At 41.2% G+C, this 19,845-nt stretch overlaps 1 protein-coding gene across 5 annotated transcripts in view; it reads left to right on the forward strand.

Annotated features, from left to right (window-relative positions):
* adgrb3 (adhesion G protein-coupled receptor B3) overlaps positions 1-19,845 on the forward strand; it is a 108,872-nt gene that overhangs the window by 81,923 nt on the left and 7,104 nt on the right. For 3 of the 5 annotated variants that reach the window (XM_046402178.1, XM_046402181.1, XM_046402179.1), the window contains exons 17-24: positions 6,946-7,072; positions 8,063-8,166; positions 8,280-8,382; positions 15,485-15,635; positions 17,427-17,496; positions 17,888-17,954; positions 19,150-19,253; positions 19,573-19,671. In XM_046402178.1, the coding sequence (XP_046258134.1) occupies positions 6,946-7,072; positions 8,063-8,166; positions 8,280-8,382; positions 15,485-15,635; positions 17,427-17,496; positions 17,888-17,954; positions 19,150-19,253; positions 19,573-19,671 (825 nt within the window). The remainder of the gene's footprint in view (positions 1-6,945; positions 7,073-8,062; positions 8,167-8,279; positions 8,383-15,484; positions 15,636-17,426; positions 17,497-17,887; positions 17,955-19,149; positions 19,254-19,572; positions 19,672-19,845) is intronic. The other 2 variants (XM_046402180.1, XM_046402182.1) reach the window with 1 other exon arrangement.

The following is a 19,845-nucleotide window of genomic DNA, read 5'->3' on the forward strand; positions in this document are numbered from 1 at the left end:
TGGACCGGTGACTGCTTCTCTGTCAGTCATCGTATCAAACCTACCACATATTAGCTAAAAGGCTGCGATTGGCCCCCCTCAAAGCAGGACAGAAGCAACTCTGTCCGCCAGAGCAAATGCAACAGAAGCTCACAGATTCTTGTGGTTCTCGCTGTACTTTAATGTTGTGATAGAGTCCATACTTTGTTCAGTTCCTTCCTGGCTTTCTGTTCTTGTCCCTCTGCCCACATTTTGCAACATGAAGTGAACTGAATGGATACATTTCAATTGGGCAATTCTTTCTCAACATTAACGAGTCATTTAATTTTTTTTTAATGATTTCTGTTTTTTGAGACTACAACATCCCCATAGATAGTATCTTGATACTTGAATTGATAACCGACTAAATACATTTACTCAAGTATTATACTTGAGGTACTTTGACTAGTTTCAGTTCATGCTATACTTCACTACATTTTGCACTTTTTATTCCTTAGTTTTGTACAACTTCCACCACTGTCTTAAAAGAGGAAGATGCTAATTCATGTCAATACAAACAATACAACAGATCCTTTTCTGCATCAACTCAACAAGTATTTGCAAGATAATTAGTTTCTAAGAAATCTTCATTTAGTTCTTTGAAAGTGAAATAAGCAAAATAACTAACCTATCAAAACTACTGCTGTGGGTTTCACATGAACCAAAGGTCTGGAATGCATTTAATGTTGTGCGCTTTTTGGAAGTCTCATGTTTTAGTTTTGTAACCCAGAGCACTGAAGGGTAGCCTGCTGCACATATCCGGCTCGGTGATTACCTTTATAATGGTGAAGAAAATAACAAGCAAAGAAGTAAATAATCTTGCTAGTATGCAGCTCTTCATGTGTGGTGAAAAATAAAGCACAAGGGCACCCAGACAGCCAATATCTTTTCTTTTTAATGTACTCTCATGCCTGCAGCTCCACAGCACCAAGTGTAAACAGGCCAGATGCATACACTTTTATTACTCTTTCAAATGTCAATATTTCCGGTTGTCAAACCCACCTGAACTTACCAATATCCCACCACTGTGCCAAGGGAAAAACATGAACCCAGTGATTTTAAAAGTCATCTTTCTTTGAATAGTTTGGAAAAGATTCATTAATCTTGTTATGAGTATTGTAATTACTAGTTCTATCCTTTTGGCGTTCCCCATGCTTAGAAAATCTCCTGAGTCCTTGTAAAGCAGTGCATGGAAAGCCATATGTGTGTCTTTCAGGCCTTATAATCCCAGATGTTTTAGCATCCCCTCTCTGATTATCCAGCAGTCTTATAGAGGCCAAACCTTAAACTGAGGAGGACGACCTACATCATTAAGGGCTTGTAGAACCTGAAACGACTTTCCACATCAGGATTAACTGCATGTTGACCCCTCTTTAAAAGGTCTTCTTACAACACAGAGCCTTCTCACCGACTGCCGTATTTATTATACCTGTTTCGTACTTTTTGAGATTTATTTCCCCTTGTTTAATCCTTTTGGTTCCTCTCTAAAGCTCTCTAAAAGTAATACATTATATTATTACTACGATGCCATTGAAGGTATTAAATGGAGTTTCCTTTTACGGTGCAGTATAACAAAACAGATTGTAGTCTTTATGGCCAAGGATGTGTGACACATTTGCCATAACTGCAGTGCTGAAACTCAGGATTAAGGATTAAGTGTTTCCCTCTTTTCAAATCACACAGTTTCTACTTGAGTCAGTTGAGATGATTTACTCAGCAAAACATGCAAGTCCACTAAATAATAACAGCCCAAGGGATATAATTTAAAAAAAAGAAAAAACTGAAGGAGGCAACATCCAATAACAAGACTTAACAACACCAAGTACTAATTAGAATGAACTATGATGGTAGAAAGCAAAGAAACACAACAGCACTTTGAACTGTCATAACAGAAATACATTACATGAACTGATTAGTAGTAAAATGTTGTAATTTATGACTTCTCTCAATATGTTAGATCTCATATTACACAGTGCTCCATAGTTCACACTGTGAAACGCACTACCTCCTGTGGAATCAAAGCTTATGAATCATTTACGTGTCAAGGTGTGAGAAGCAGCTGTTGCAGCTTCACATTTCACGCACATCTGGAGGTGATGGACTGGAGCCAAGCAGGCCACGTCAAACACCCACCACAACGAAATCTGAAGAACCAAGAGAAACATTTTTTTCAAGATCTTGTTCTCCATCACCTGGATTCTTAAACATTTTTACACATTTTCTTAAACATCAAACGATATGTGCCTGACATGGCTCCAGATGGCATGGCTCATATTTCTGATGTTTAGTTTAGTTTTGGGTTTTTTTTTTTCTTTCTTTTTTTTTTTTTTTTTTAAAAAATAAGCAGTTTAACATATTAAGAAACCTATATTTACCCACATGGTAGTAACAGCATAGGCCATTACATACAGGATTTAATTTTAGAGACAATTGTATTACACTAATAAACCTCTTTAAGCTTAGAGCTACTGAAGAAGTTCAACAAGTTGTGTAACCAATACATCTGCAGCAGGTGATAACATATTTAGAGCTCTAAATCCACATCTCCAGTTTCGTCTTTCTGTGTTTGATTTTAGCTTCCATTCCTGTGTTAAAATTCTGTTGAAAGTGCTCTCTAATGATTTCCTTCCTTGACGTCAAGCTTCTATGACATTTTCACATCAGCAGTTGTCAACCTTTTCCACATCATAGACCCTCAAATATACGCTTTTGCTCCACAGACTCACACTTGATCAGATTTAATCCCGGGAAACCATGCGGGAAGCTTCTTTTTCTTGTTTTTAGTTTTGCAGATGGGGAAACAGTGATGGTGAGAGTGTTGTATTCTTTACTTCTGGGTGGATTAACTTATGATGAAATTCAACCACTTCAGGTTTTGCCCGGGACTACTTGTCCACTGTGCAGTGATATGTGCACATTGTGAAAGGATGTTGGCAGCCGGTAGAAGCAGCTAATAATATCGGCAATGTTTACAGTAATGGTAAGCTTCACTGCAACGAGGACTCATAATGGACTGATGAAGACGCTAACCATATATTATTTCTCAGCATGAGGTATTTGCTGTGTTTGTGTGTGTGGCAGGCCAGGATCTGAGTTGGAGTAAATCACATGTGCACCCTGAAGTAGCACGTGAAGTAAAAGCCCAGCTCTGTGATGGTGCTCTGATAGCTGATTTAATTAATGGATTTATATACTGCTAAATACGGAGCGACCAACTTGTGGGGTTGATTCATATGCGGGAGGGCAGGATTCACATGTCATCAGTTGTTGCCATTTTTAGCTTTAAATTAAGCAATTAAGCAGTCCTTTTTCTTGCTACATAAAAGTATGCCCTCGTTTTTCAGTCATCTTCACTCAGTTATCACACACAGTGTGGCTCACAGGCTGAAGTAAATTGCTCGTCATCAAGAGATCAGAGATAGATGGAATGATTTCCCAGCACTGCTCCCACCCTCCTCTGCCCGTCATTGTGTGCTAGTCTTTCAAGAATTTATAAAATTGCCTGAAGTGCATCACCTAAGGCACTCTTTAAACCCCCAGTGCAGTGCCCGGTTAATCTGATGTGGGCATGCAATGTATTTAAAGAGATTTTTGGACTCTTATCCCCAGCTGCTGAGAAAATACTAAATGGTGAGCAAAGCAGTCTTACGTGCAAAGATGACTGACATAAGAACAACACAGGCTAAAAGAAAAACTGCATCTCCTCTTTGGTTTATACAGAGGCACCAGCTTGTTTAGCTGGACAACCATGAGGCTACAGAGCTTCACTGTATGACTCACAAGTGCACTGCTTGGACATCTGGATAAGTTATGGGTTTAGTAATAAGATCTGTATGGCTAGAGGAACTCAATCTGTCAAAGTCAAGCAAGAAACGCCAACCTAATTGGACTTTTGAGCAACTGTCTTTCTGTGCATTTCAGCAAAGTCTTTGTCGACTTTTTATGTCACCGTGCTGTCACTTATCTTGCATCCTGACACCTAAATATGTTCAAATTGGAGCACTTTCAAATTCTGTCACATATTTCAATCCTGGAAGTTTCAGCACAAAATTGTCAATACATCACTACAGGGATGGAGAGAGTGGTCAGCAGAGGGTATACGATGAATGTCACAACACCAGTCTCTCTGTGGTTAACATCAACGCTGACACTGTCTCTCGGGGACATTTCGTATTCTCAGGCCGCCGAGCCCAGATAAGGTCAGACAAACATATCAGACATAAAGTACATAAATCCCCAGTCAGGGATGTTCTACAGTCAGCTTCTGTCACTGGCACAAAAGAGAAGCAAACATCTAGAAAGTCAAAAGTTAGGAATGTTTCATGCTGAGGATAAAGTCCTCACCGGGGGAGCCGTGGATTCATCGCAAAAGTTTTGAAGAAGCAGAGACATCACTCATGCCATCAGTCTCATCACAAGAAAGTGTGCATCGGAGAGCGGGATTGCTTCTGAATCTTAACAATCATGTTTTGAGAATGGTACACTGCCGTAGGCAAAGGGCAATCTCAAACGGGCAGCTGTTTGAAAGGGTGTGATGCTTGGCGGTCACCCAGCAGCCACATCGTGGACCTTCTCTCTGCCCTCTCCGTGTGCTACAATAGAAGGCCCATCTGCTATTAAAAGATGCATTCAAAGTGCTGTTTTTCATCATGTATGACTAAGCACAGAAACATCTCCCTACAAGTTACACTTCTGAAGAACTTGCTCGACTTCTCATTGGGCTCATACGTAGTCCAATGCAGGGAGAAACCAACATTTATCTTTGTCTGACAACTGGAAACTCAGACTCCTCGACTGATGAAAATCTGCAACCAACAATGCTTTCATTGAGGCGTTATTGTGCACAGTTTTCTGTTTCTGGGAAAGTTGTGCCATATAGTCACAAAAAATGTCCAACAAGTTCTTTAACTTTTGAAACTGCTTTGGGCTACCATCAGTACCGTGGCTTGAGGTCATGAATGGAGATCGTACAGCGATGTAAGCCCCCCTTCTTTACTCCACACACAGATTCTTCAGCTTTAGCCATCCTGGTCACGTTTTCTTTCCCTCATGTACTCACTTGGCCTCAAGGTTAAAGGCATCTTAAAATATACAATGTCTTAAAACATTTCTGGTGCCATCCAAGTCCCTGGAAAAGGTTGTACAGTCCCTGTTTTATTCATATTATTTAGTGCCGCTCAATAGAGCTCCGCTTGTAAAGACTTGTTGAAAAAGAGCAAACTTAGCTTTTAGTAATTATCATGAAATATCAGTGTTTGAACGTTCCTTTCTGAAGCCATCAAAGAAATCCTTTAAACCAGCTGAATGGTGAATCCACCTTGTACTTTGAAGACGTGACTGAGGGCTCCAGCTGTGGCTACTGTGAGATGCTTCTTCCAGAGAACATGTGTGCTTTATATATCAACCCTGACAGGGTCATTTATCCAGATTTGTTGTTCTCTGCATTTGGATAATTTATAACTCCCTAATGTGATACTCATGTCGCAGTTTATGGGTCGAAATGGCTACGTGAGAAGCAGCAAATCAAAAACATGCGTCAGTTTTTTTTTTTCTTTGCGCAAAACAGTCACAACACACTTGTTGCATTATTGTGTAAATACATCCCAGACTGCTTGGTTGGAAATTTGCAGTTGGCTCCACAGTCCCTTCCAGGAATAATACATATTGCTGCCATATTGATCAAATGACAAAGCAGGATTGCTTCACACAGCAGAGGCCACCTGGACACGCAAATCAACAACTACGCTGCGTATTTTTCTAAATCGGCGGTATAAATTTTGTGTCCACGCGTGTTTTTAAATGAGTGGGACGCTAGAGAGTAAGTAGACAGCAAGGTGTCTTGCAGGACAACAGGTGTTTGCTTGAGTGTGTTGTGACACGAATCTTAATATCAGTTTATGTGCTGCGGCAGAGACTGACCCCAGCACAGCCACGTCGCCGTGTTCGTATCCATAAAGTCTGCACATGAGGCACTTAAACAACGCGGATGATTTTTATCGGGAAATTGAAATAGAGTGGGGGCGAATGACAAATGGAAGAGAAGCGCTCCTTTCATTTCACCTGCTTGTGCTGTGAAGTGGGGACCGGCTGCAACCATTCGCGCTGCTTCCGCGGGGTGGTATTAGTTCTGCAGTGCTTTTTGCAAAACGATTTACGCCGAGGAACGACAACTTTCGTATAGAATGATTTTCAGGAATAATCCAAAAACACCATTCATAACCGTTATATCATTTGACTCGCAACCGAATGAACAGACCCTGCGACAGCGTGCGCTTCTTTTCCCATTGTATCAGCCTCCCCCTCTCACGCCAGCACAGAGGAACAGAGTATCAATCTGTCCACCGTTTCCAGGGTGAAAATCCCCCTAAGGAAGCATTCAAACGCTGCTAATTAAAACAGTTGAGCGGGGCGAAAAAAAAAGAAACAACCGAAAAGGAAAAAGACGGGATAACGGGGCATTGAGAAGGGAAAAAAGGAATACAGTCGTTTGTGGGGGGGGGGAACATCTAGCGGAAAAGAAAACCACGCATAAAGACATACAGGTAAATATAAACGCTCTTATCTCTAAGCCTTATGAAGGTGTGATGGTGTTTTGCTATCAGCTGCTTGGTGTTTATCTGCGTATAGCGAATCAATCAGCACCGGTCTGCTTGGACAGCTCCGTGCGTCCTCCCCCTCCTCCGTGTCTCTGCCTCTCTATCTGCTTCCAGCTGAAATGCTGCTTGTAGCCACACAAGAGCCGTGTCGATGTGTGGCTGTTCGCCCCCCCATTCTTTTTTTTTAATGTAACAGCATATAGCGCTGTATAGCTCTCTCGATTCAAATAAGAAAATAAGTAAAAACCACGGAGCGATGTCGATAAGTCCCGTGAAGTCGTGCCACCGCTGGAATTAAACCTCTAAACTGCCTCTGCCTTCTTCTTTGCAGGAACGATTCTTGGGGAGCCTGGTCCACAAAGGGATGTAAAACGGTGCTTACAGATGCATCCCATACAAAATGCTTATGTGATCGTGTATCTACCTTCGCCATTTTGGCTCAGCAACCAAGAGAAATAGTAAGTAGGCTATTGATTTGTTATTCACTGTGGGTTTTATAGGCCAATGTAAAGAAGAAACGCGCGCGCGCGTGTGTGTGTGTGTGTGTGTGTGTGTGCTGGTGCGAATGGAAATTGAATCTTTGGTGTGCTAATCCCGTTAAATAGTAATTCAGAGGTAAAGGGAGATTTTCGGGGCGGGGGGGGGGGGGTATTTCTACTTTGCACATAGATTTAGATAACTCTGTGCGCGCGCGCGCACGCGGGAGGGCGTGTGCATGCTCGATGATTGTGTGTCTCCTCTTATTATGATCAGTCACATTTGGTGAGGGAAAAAGATAAAAGTTGTCATTTACATTATGTTGCTTTTGGTGGGGGGAGGCTTCTCATTACTGAAATCAGGAATCAGGAGCCTGTCACGTCTTGAGAATATGAAGTAATTAACATTGAGAACACAGAGTACTTACATGGCAGCCTCTCCGTTAATACAGCAGGAACTGAAATAGCAAGAAGAAATCTATACTGTTACCTTCAGCTCTGTCAGCCCATAAGCGTACAGCACTAATGTAGCCGTAAAAGTGGATTTCTTGGTAATGACCCCCTCATCGCTGGTGTATGTAGTGTGTGAAACCACATTAGCTTACAGTGTTCTCCAAATTGCAGGCCCATGATTGGCCAGCTCACACGATTTCAAAATGTGCCTGGAAAAGCAAACGACAGCAAAAGCTGTCTATTTGTAAACTGCATTTTAGTGTCTTGGCTTCACTGTTTTGTAATATATTTCCCAGTGTAGACAGGTGGAAAGTTTTAGACATGCGTCTTAACAACCTTCAAGCCCACGCGTGCACTTCAAACCTCTCAATACATTAAAGAAGTCACTGTGGACTATTCAGATCAGTGGTTGTTGTTTTTATTTGTTCCATCTCTGGGAAACAGTAAAGGTTTACTGTCCTCCATGAACCACATCCAACCTCCCACTGACTGCTTCGTCTTGCTCTGTCTCCTCCACAGACCATGGAGTACTCAGGGGTCCCATCTGTGACACTGATAGTTGGCTGTGGTCTGTCTTGCCTCGCCTTGATCACGTTGGCAGTGATCTATGCCGTGCTATGGAGGTAACCGCAAACACTTTAAGAGCATGAGGTGCAACCACGTGACGGTGAATGATTTCATCTGATTCCAAAATGAAGACATGTGCTGAACCGCTCGCTTTTGTCACTTTATTTAGATACATCCGCTCTGAACGATCCATCATCCTGCTCAACTTCTGCTTATCAATAGTCTGCTCAAACATATTGATCCTCGTTGGACAAACGCAGACCCACAACGTGGTAAGAGTCATTTCAGGATTTATGTGTACAGTTTAAAAAATGTGTAGGTTGTGTGTTTGTTGTATATGTCGAATGGTTTAACTGAGGATAATGATGCAGTGGAAAGATTGAAGCCACACTTCACTGTGGCTTTGTCCAGGTTCAGGAGACCTCAGTGCTCTTTATTCTCCATTGGTCGCTGTGGGTGTTTCTTCTCACAGATGTGTGTTAGAGCTTATATGAGGCTCCCTTTCATGATTTTAAAAGATACACAGCCCATCATACCATAATCAACAGGAGACATTTTAGTCCTCGTCACTCTTGTTTTGAACAGACTGAGATTTGGTCTCATTCTTCATTCATTAGAAGGCTAACCTGCAAAATAGTGCCTTTTGAGCAACAGATGTTGGCTTTGTCATTGAGAGTTCAAAAACAGGAGTTTAATAGTATAGTTAGAGCCTTTTCAAGGAAGGCTTTTCATATGTCATCCAAATGGAGAATTGAGTGTTTCTAATGCCGTTAAAAACGTAAGGCCATAAAGGAAACTTTTCAAAAATGGACAAAAAGGGACAGTCAGTTCACTTTGAGATAAAATACTGATGCCAGTTTTATTGCAATGGTTTAAATGTGAAGTGCCGCAGTTATTAACGAGTCACAATAGTTTGGCATTGAAGGATATTCAACCGTGTGGAAGCAAAAAGACAGACGTGATGCACACCAGGAGACATGTTACAGCAGTCAGTCAAAGACTGATGAAATTATTGTGATGTCGCCCCTGAAAGGATGCTATAATGGTGACAATAAAGCGGATGGAGGATAAAAGCAGCTCTTGTACTTAGATTATCTGTGCGGTGTGCATTTCTAAAATGACTCGAAGCCATCACAGCCTCATATGAAACTGTTTTGTTTGGATGTCAGCTTGAAGTTCAAATCGAGTCAGCAGGATTCAAAAAGAACAACTGCTGTAGTTAAAGAAGGGCCGCATCCAATGAATATGTATCACTTCCTCTCTCCGGCTTCGTAACTGGCCAGTAAACAAGTGGCTAATGTAAAAGATTGTTTGGCAAAGGGTAGTTGGGATTTACAAGCTGCCCACACAGATGCCCTTCTCAGTCATTTGGCAGCACTACAAAATGACACATTGTCCATTTTATTGTGTAACCATATTCTCTGTATACCTTTACCTTTTTGCAAAGAGCATGCTGCTTGTTTGCCCTCGTCTCATTATGTCCCACTGTCTCTCACCATGATCTATTGTCTTTGGTTTTTAGGCTCATTAACGAGCCAGCGTTTTTGCATGTGGACACTCTTATCTTGCAACGGTCATAGATTTCAGCAGAGTTCATCTCAGATCAGAACGTGTAAACCCAAGCCAAAAATCGTTTAAAATGCTTGCAAAAATTTATGTCTGCAGGGTGTTCCATCATTAGAAATGCATTTGCTGTTCCTGTGCGTATCATGGCTACTTACACTGTGCTTACATGTATGATTTGTTCTGGGAGCAGATGGGCCTACCAGCAGTTGGGGGCTCACGTTGGACCAGACCCTGCTCATAAATCAAACCACTTCCTCCCATTAATTTTCTCATGTTCAGTGAAAATTGAATCATGAATAATGAATGAATGAATGAAAAGAAAAATAGTCTGAGCTGTGTTGTGTAAACCTACAGTGCCTGAGTCCTGGTGACATTGTAGGTTAGATATGGATGAAATGTACTAACTGAAACTTAATTAGTCCTCTGTAGGGCGTTGAAATCTCATGGAATAACAATAATAATGATAATAATAATCGTAATTTAAAAAAAACATGCACACTTGATAAGTTAATCTGTTTCCTTGCTGGACCTTACATCTGGCACACAGTAGTAGCCAAGACTATGAATGCACAAAGCTTTAGGGCATTTTTAAAGCTGAGCTGATTTGAAGTCTTGTCAGATTTAATCAGGGCTCCAGTCATCTCCCGTCTTGATTATGAGGACCACCACTTAACATGGAATACTCACTCGGCATGCTCCTAATAAGATATCTGTCTCTGAAATCTGCAAAGAGATTAGGTGGTTTTCAGAAAATCCACTGACATACTGAAGATGTCATCTCAGCGCCTCCCACAGTGACTCAACAAACCTTGACTGAATCACAGGGCCAGTATTGTTATTTATACTGAGCACTGAAGCCTCACAAATCAATATTTTTGTATTAACAAAGGATCAAATGAATATGTAATGTGGAAGATTTCCCCTGTAATGATGAAATCTGACTTGTTTAGCACTTTAGCCCCTTTCAGCTCAGTTTTCCTTCACGGTTCACTCTCATCAACCTCATTTTCAGCAGCAACAGGCAGGTGTTTTTAGCCAAAAAGCTCTGATCTACATGCTGCATACCTACAGACACAATGAGCAGCTATCTGGTGAACATAACATTTAGCATTTAGCTGTGAAAGAGCCAGACGTTTCCCTCAGGAGTAGGTTGTTGCCAATGAAGCTGTTTTTCAAAACTCAAAAAAAAAAAAAAAAATCTTAACGAGAACCAGATTTTATTAATTCAAACATAAAAAATCATAAATAATCCATTTAAATTATACTAAAAGGTTTTGAAGTAGCTAAACCAGAATTGTGTGTATTTGTCTCTCACAGCTTTAACAACCCAATCTGTAAACTTTAATTAGATACCTCGCAACCAAACCTGCTCTCCCGAGGCCCCTCATCAGCAGTAAAACATGTTGTTGTCGGTTCACTCAAGTTAAGAAGGCTGCAATTGTCTTGTCTTGTCTCCACGATGCTGTGGATAAAAGTTCCAGGAGAATTTATTGCTATTGCCCCTTTGTTCTGTCTTGACTGTGTCTCTCCCGCTGTAATAATATTTGAGAAATATTTCATTTGTTTGATCAGGCATACTGAAAAATCTAGCGTTTGAGTGGTAGGCTAGCAAGAGGAGAAAACATAGGCCCTGTGTGGGTTTAATTGCCATGCTGCCTGACACTGCCTCACTTGTTTTTCCTCCATCTCTTGTAAGAAGTGCATATAATTGGCTCCACTGTTTGTGGATTCAGACTGGCTCATCGTCTAATAGAAATCATCTCTTTGGTGTGGAGGTGTCCTCTGGGAGCAGGAAGTCAGTGAGTCACCTTTGCCTTCCTGTGCTTTTCTTTTGTCCTCTGTCGTTGCTCATTTTTGGTGTATGGAAAGAAGACAGAGAGAAGCAGGAGACACTGTTGCTTTTTCCAGAAAATGTAGAATTAGACAGTAACGAGTGAAAATGTATTGTACATTAAGTGAGTCAGGGTCTACTGTGAGTCAACCTGTCCTTCCACGATGATAAGAAGGCAGTAAAAACATCACCAGAAAATACTTGGCATTTATAAAATTATGAAAACAAAATCTAACTCTCAACATGTCAGAAAATCGCACGTGGCGAGCGGACGCAGCTCTTCTTTAGGCAAACGGCTTTGTACAACTTATTTGCTTTGATTTTAGTCTTAACCTCCCGATGCGTCAGACGATTAACAATTATCACCTTTTGTTAAAACACTGCATGGCGTGTATCAGCACAGATGGCTTATTGAAGCTGGTATCCTTTCGAACATTAATATCCTTGTAATTGTGAAGATCGTGGATTTTTCCTTGGATTATTAAATATACTATATAATGATGTTAGTAAATTCAGACGTTTGCAGCATTACTTGGGTGGTGGTAGCAGAAATGACAAATTCATCATGAAAATAATGGGTTTGAAGAAAATGAAAAATGAAATCATTTTATTTGTCTTGGTGTGGAAAAAGGAAACACAGGAAAAAAAATCAGTTTCTGTATATGTTCATACAAGACAACAAATATAAGCCAGACAGACTCAAGGTCGGATCTGTTCTGCATATTACACGTGCAGCGACTTGAGCGTTTATATTTTTTATGCGCAAAGCTTGACCTCCCTGGTAGTGATGTGCAGCAAAGAGGGATTTCATTCTTCCCTGACGTCAAAGGTTAAACTTTGTAACCTTTGAAACAGGCAGAAGCAACAACCAGCTTGCATTCTTGGTAGCAGTATAATAACAGCGCGTATCCTCTGGAGGATAATTATGTGCTTTGTTTAGAGCTTCACAAGTGTTACATGTTGGAAGAAAGTGGAAGACGTGTCTTAAGTACGAACTCGCTCTCGGATGTTGAGAGAACAGGAAAGTAGAAAGTAGATATTTTCTGAAGTGGCAGAGTCGATGCTTTTTGTCCAGTTTTTCTCTCCTCAACAGCACTTTGCCACCATCGTCATCACTTTGTTGTTTGCAGTTTGTAATGTCCTCCACCCAAGCACCTACTGTTTGAAGGGCTGGGGCACTTGTTGCTTGATACAAACGGAGGGTGCTTCAGTCAAAATAACAACCAGCCTCCTCCTCCCACACTGATTCACAGCAGCTGGGATGATTAAAGTAATGAGGTCTGGTTCAGATTCTACTACAACTTTTTAGATAAAGTTCCACATCTCCACAGAACTATATTGTACGGTGCAAAACAGGGCAATTAATGTGCTTCTCTCCCCCAGCAAGCTACTTCTTAGATGTCTTGAAGTATTTATTTCAGCACTAATAGTGTAAATAAGTGTTAAAAGATACAGTATTAAGAAAGTTTACTTTAAATAATAATATAAAAATAAAAAAACGCCCTGAGCTCTGAGAATAAAATAATCACCAGGTCACCATCGGTTTCATCCAGTTATGAAAACTGATATCTGTTTTTTGTTTTTTTTTTTGTTTTTATTAATGTTTCACTTCAATGGCATGCCCCTGCTCCTTTTATCCATTTGCATTATGAAGCAAAGTGTGAAACAGTCCATGGCAACTAGGCTTTCATTTCCTCTTCTTTCAGTGAGAGTTTAATCACGCTGTGGTAAGAAATTCCTCTGGCCTTAAACTGCCATTATTGAAGTGACTTGACTTATTCCGAGCCAGCCCCTACTCTTACCTTCATGTCTATCAGCTCTGCAATGGTTTAATGTGGCCCCTTCCTCTGTTTCCATGGTTACTGACAGAGCGCGCTCAGCATCTCACGGCATTTGCCTTCCTAAAGGGCAGCGTGAACTCTAGGCTTCAACCTTGGGTTTTTTTTTGTGTGTGTGACTGTCCAACGTCCAACCGGTACTATTATAATGTTCTCATATTGTTCTTTTGTAGCTCTTCAAATGCACAGGTTTTTTGTTTTTTTCGAGGACTAATGAGGCTGGATGGTTATAGGCAACCAAGTGAACTGTGAAACATTAACAGTTGCATGTGACCTGTTTCCAGGAAACAAGGCAGGCTCTATTTTCAGCACCTTGGACAGCACATAAGCAACAGCAGCACCAGATTTAGCTTCAGATGTAACTACAGGCAGTATAGCTACTGTATATACAAGTTTTCCCTTCAGTCAACGCTCAGCATGTACGAGTAAAGTCGCTGTTTTTACTGTCTTATAGGATTTTTCACACTGTCTTCTCATTATCAAATAACAGTGACATACACATGGTGCTAACATGCAGAAGTCCAAATTGGGAAGGCAGAAACATTGCAGAAGTAGACAGTATGGAGCTTTGATACAGTGACAATTTATAGATGAAGCTTACCAAGTAAAGTTGTATAGCAGAGAATGTGTGATTTCTACAAATGAAACTGCACGCACTAAAGCAGATTCTTTTCCTCTTTCCCGTAGGACATTTGTATTATTTTGACATAGATAAAACAATTTGCCTTTATTGCTGTTTAAATTACAAAACCTGCACTGATGTTCTCCACATTTCTATCTAGAACCTACTGATAAAACACAAAATTTCACAGCCGACTGTCAGGGTGCACCGCAGAGATTTTGGCAGGTACAGGTACATTTTAAGAGGCTGGAATTTTTCACACTCAAGTATCAAAAGAGCACACTGCTGATCTTGTTAATCTTCTTGCAGGTCCAGTCTGCCAAAACTGACTCATAATTGCGAACATAACTCTTGCCATTTATGTCGCCGTGTTTTCCCAGCAGATCTTTTCTGCTAGCTGTGGCCTGTGGTGAACTTACATACATATTGAACTGTCTGATCTGTCTTAATTTAAGTGTCAAATTCAGACACTGGAAATATAACATTAAACATACACACTGCACCTGAATGCATCCTACGTGAATGTTGCTAAATATTTTCTGCCCAATTCCTCACTTACATTAGTAATATCCCTTGTGAGTGCAGGTAAACAGGATTTCCCACCTCTTGTGCAGGATTATTATCATGTATGAACACTACAGGCGATGGATGGCTTTAGTGTAGTTTTCTCAGCGGGGATGTAAAGTGTATGGGAGATCTCACAGTATGGTGTACACGCCCTGGGACGAGATGATACACTTCAATCTTTCCGTCTTTGTGCAGCCTCACACAGATTACCACAGCTTCACACTGCAAACAATCTGAACCGAAAACAAGCTTAATCTCTTCTTCCTCACAAATGTCAGCGTGCAATGACAAGATTCCTAAGGATACTTCTTTATTTCTAATCCCCTTCTAAACAATCCCATTTGGAGATGCTTCTCTCTGTGGAACAAAGATGGACAAGCTAATGAAGCTGAAAAGTACTGCTACATTGTCAGGCCTGAATGCAATCTGCTGCCTCCGACGCGTGCATTTTGTATCGTTTAAGCAGTGTTGTGGTTTGTTCCTCTCCTGTCTGTGTAAAACAGTTGACCTTGGCTCACATGCCTCCAGGTGGGATCCCCAGCATACTAATGAGGGTTAGTGCAGAAGAATGCTACGCCATGGTTTTCTGTGTCAGCTAGCCTGGCTCAGATCTTTACTACAACTGCCACCTCTGTTGCTGCAGTCTAAACCGACACTTTGTTTCATTGACTGCACATGATGGTGCTTCAGTGGATGGTCTAGACGGGCAAATGCTGTTGGTGCTTCAGCAATAGTTCAAGGAAAAAAAGAAATGTCAATATAATCAATGTGTGTCCGCAGGGAGCCTCTTGCTTTACAAAAAGCTGTACTTGGGTAAACTAATCCCAAGCCTGCCTTTGCTGTCGTGTTAAAGCTGCGCCTTCGTGGTCATATTTACTTCAAAAGCAATGGTAAACTGTATTTCTGTGAATATTTCAGTCTGTAATTATATCTCTTCCTGACCCCTTCAGGGAGTCTGTGTCATGACAACAGCCTTCCTGCACTTCTTCTTCCTGGCATCGTTCTGCTGGGTCCTCACCGAGGCCTGGCAGTCCTACATGGCGGTGACAGGAAAGGTTCGGACCAGGCTCATTCGCAAGCGCTTTCTATGTCTGGGCTGGGGTAAGTAAGCACAGTGTTCCTCTAAACTTCTTCATTATCTCTCATCATACCTTGCCACTGTTGTCATTTTCTCTCGAAGTCTCCTGCCAAGGCGTCTTTCCAAGTAAATGTACGTCTGTTTTTTGTGCACCTCTCTCATTTCCTCTGTGGTGCAGCCAGATCTTCATCCTATCGGCCTCTTTGTTGTGATGCTTTTGTGCTTCAGTCAAGCTCTCTGAGGGCTGGGTAAATGGACTGGCCTTGAGCAGTGGAGGGGGAGACAGACTGGTGCGGTTCTCCCCTGTAGCAGGCTGCAGTGACCTTATGTCTGATAAAGAGGGTGTGAGCCAAGCACTTACACTGCAGCAGAGTACATTTTATCTAAGACCTTCAGAAATGTAATGAATTCATACAGTCAAGCTGGTTTCAGTTTGAGCTGTATTATTATACATATTCTAAAATCCTTTTCAAAGTCTGACAGGAAACCTTTTGTAACAAGAACATGTAGCAAGTGAACTATAGGTAGGAGTGGACAACCACTATAGTGTATTTATTTTACCCGTACTACATCAGATTCTAATCAGTCTGGGTCTCAGATAATTACGCTTTTCTTGCCTCCCACGCTGTCGTCCCTGCACTTCAAAAGCACAGAAAGACAAAAACAAAAAACAAAAAAACAATCGATTTAACTGTATCGAAATTTGAAAGATTTCAACTGACTTCATTTGATAAATGTCAATCTAAATCCTCATCCAGAGGGTTCTTTCTTACAGACTACTAGAAATCTCTGCTTTAAAAAAATCAATTTGATTATGAAAGAGCCCACACTCATTCTTCTTGTTACCTAGCAACAAACAAGGCTCTCTTAGTCATTGCGGTGCTACTGCTTGCTGCAAAAAAAATGGACAAAGGCTGTTCTACAATCACATAGATTTCTTTAAAAAACACCAGCACAGACAATCAGATGATAAATAAAACAGTCAGTGTGTTGTTGGATAACAATGAAAAGGCATTACATAACCTGGACACTATATTTCAAAAGATAACGACTAGAAAATGAAATTAATCCTCTACAGATTAACACCCGTGTTCACCCAGAGCATTTTGAAAATTGATTTCCAAAGCGACGCACAGCACACGGAACCTGTTGTTTCTTGATTCAGCCTGTTTGAAGTGCAGCGTCTCCACCAGGCTGCTGCCTGCGCGGTGATTCATGACATGCTTGTGTATACTCGGCGCTCTTTACCTCTTCAGCACTGCAGAGAGGCACTGGATGGCCACAGGGTCTTCGCCTCGTGCCTCCTGGAAACTGATTACATCAATAGCACCTGCCTGCGCCACTCTGAGAGGAAAAAGCGTTAATATTCTGAGCACACAAGGAGTTAGGACAGAATCCATTACAACAATCTATAATGAGGAGGCACACAGCAAAAAAAAATCTCTTCATATAAAAGGTGTGGAGGGCGGGGGAAATTTCTTACAGTACAGTGATGAAATTCCACTACGTGGTTCTCTGCACTCTGTGCACTGCTGCCATTTTGTCAAAGCACAGTACAGCCTGTTCTCCTCTGCCACTTAATGGAATACTGCACGGTGTTTTGAAAGAAATATTGAAATGCATGCAGTTGATCATATACTCTCAGATGATTGCATAGTCTCACACTGTATCTTCTAATGAAGTGACTCCAGTTGCACTTTCCTTTAATGGCTGTAAGACACAGAGGCTGACTTTTCCCTACAATGAAGTGGGCTTATGCTCTCAGCTGTGACAAGAACTGCCTGAATAACTATTGATTGTTTTCTCTTTTTAAGGATTACCAGCTTTAGTGGTTGCTGTTTCAATGGGATTCACCAAAACAAAGGGCTATGGGACACCCTTATAGTAAGTTTTTCCTTTTTTATCTGTGTTCATTATTTTGTACATGTGCAGAAGGTTCATGATAATGCTTAAGAGTAATGATTAAGTGCTTCTGCAGTGGCTTACTTAACCTAAATAGTGCCATAAACAAAGTCCCCTGAACCCAATCAAATTTCAAAATAGCACAGCAAGACCCCAATTTTATGTGAGTTGTATCCCTGCTGGAGACCAAGCACATAAACACTGCTTAAAATCTCTTTAGCATTTTATTATCCTGTGAAACTTTGGAAATAGAGTTACAACATATGGCACTTGTCCCCTGACAATTGAGGGAAATACAATTGCATGGTGGTGTGCGCCATTAACTTGGAAGTTAATGTCTTGGTGGAAGCTAACTGTTTTTTTCCCCCTGCAGCTGTTGGCTGTCTTTGGAGGGTGGGCTCCTGTATGCCTTTGTTGGACCCGCAGCTGCTGTTGTTCTGGTACGATTCTGCCATCAGATGTCCTGTTTCCACTGCTGAGAAAACAAGGGAGATGTAGTTTTACAACAAAGAGAAAATACTGGGTGCAAGTGTCTGTTCTACAGTATCGAGGTGGCACTGCCTCACCGTGTTGAAATGTGACAAAATGTCAGTGTAGACATTCCTAACAGGAGCAACTCACTCTGTTTTCAAAGTCAAACTAATGAGCATCCCATCAGGCAATGTGCTCAAGTAATTCCCCCGTTCGTTTACTGTAATGGTGCTCCATGCAGCTTTGAGGTTATAAAGTATTCATGCATTAGATTTGTTCAAAATCTAATATACTGGGGTATTTTAATCATCTTGTATTTACATTGTTGGACAGAGAAAATTACACAAAAAATGTGATTATGCAAATCACTGAGTCTGTGTCGGAGGGACAGAGGACAGCGAATATTCTCCATTGTCAAACCTTGGTTCTGTGGTGGGATTTGAAATAAAGCGATTTCAGATATTTCTTTTAAAAAGTGACAAAACGTCTTGGTTTGACTTGAAGTGTCGCTGCGCTGTCGTTTTCATTTGCGATGAACCTCTGAGGAAGACCAGCTAATCTCTGCAAAAATGGCAGGAACAAGCCTCTGCAGTGAGAACGAATACCATACTGCTGTTATCACTGCATTCATACTGTAACATCAAAATGCAATGTCACACAGTAACAAAGCTCGTTGAATGGAGACTTCCCAAATGTATTTGTATAAATACTTAATGAACTCTTTATCTCAGCGAGAGGGATTGGAAAGAGATTGGAGCTGAATGTTTTAAAGAATCTGCTACCCAGCTTCTGTAAATCTCCCTCTGTTTAGTGTAGGCGCTGCTAATAATAGTAGAAGGTGCCTTTGAGAAGACAAATGTTTCTTGTCAGATAGATCGTTTCTTAAGTCTGTTGTTCTGGGATGAGTATCCAGGTCATGCCTCAACCATCGGCTGAAATGTCAAAAAGATGAGCAAACAATAGAAACTAGAAGTCAAAGCTCAGTATGGACTGAAAGTCAAAGAAAAAAAAAAAAAAAAAGAAGCGCCCGCAGGATAATGACATGAAATCACTGGCTACCCACTGAGGAATGTGAGGCTCGGAAATGATAAGATATGGTTTTGAAATAATGGTTGCAGTTGATTTATTGAAAAGCTAATTCTCCTGTCCTCGTCCTATTGGCAGGTCAACATGGTGATCGGCATCTTGGTGTTTAATAAACTGGTGTCCAGAGATGGCATACTGGACAAGAAGCTGAAGCATCGAGCAGGGTATGACAGCACATCCTTGTTAGTACCTCCGTTTTTCTTCTTAACTTCTTGCAAAAGTATAAATATGCTTTGATTTTTTTTTTTTCATACATATGGAGATTCAGACCTCCTTTTTCTAGCTGTTGAAAAGGAAATGAGAGGCATAAACATAAAGAGGTCAGATCTCTCTCGGGAGCGACGTGGCTTCGTACTTCTTTGGCAGAATCAGTCCAAGATGAAAATCATTTAAAACGCCCACACACTGGCTGCTTCTGCTGTTGCTAATATGACGGGGGAGAAAGTCGGAGTAGTGGCTGTTAAGCGTTGTTTGTCACGCTGTTGTCTCTGTGTCCCACAGACAGATGAGTGAGCCGCATACAGGATTAACTCTCAAGTGTGCCAAATGTGGTGTTGTATCAACAACTGCTTTATCAGCAACTACAGCCAGCAATGCAATGTAAGTGCCTGTCAGTGTCCCTGAATCAATAAGACGATGCTACGGGGAGTCTCTGCATGTACAGCGTGTCCACCTCTACGTTATAGACCACATTGCAGTCTACTGCAGCATAAACTGATGTTCCAATCACACCCACAGTGCATCACATCGGCTTAGGAGTCTTTTACTGTAAAC

This window comes from Scatophagus argus, chromosome 10, assembly GCF_020382885.2.
Source record: "Scatophagus argus isolate fScaArg1 chromosome 10, fScaArg1.pri, whole genome shotgun sequence".
Lineage (NCBI taxonomy): Eukaryota > Metazoa > Chordata > Actinopteri > Scatophagidae > Scatophagus > Scatophagus argus.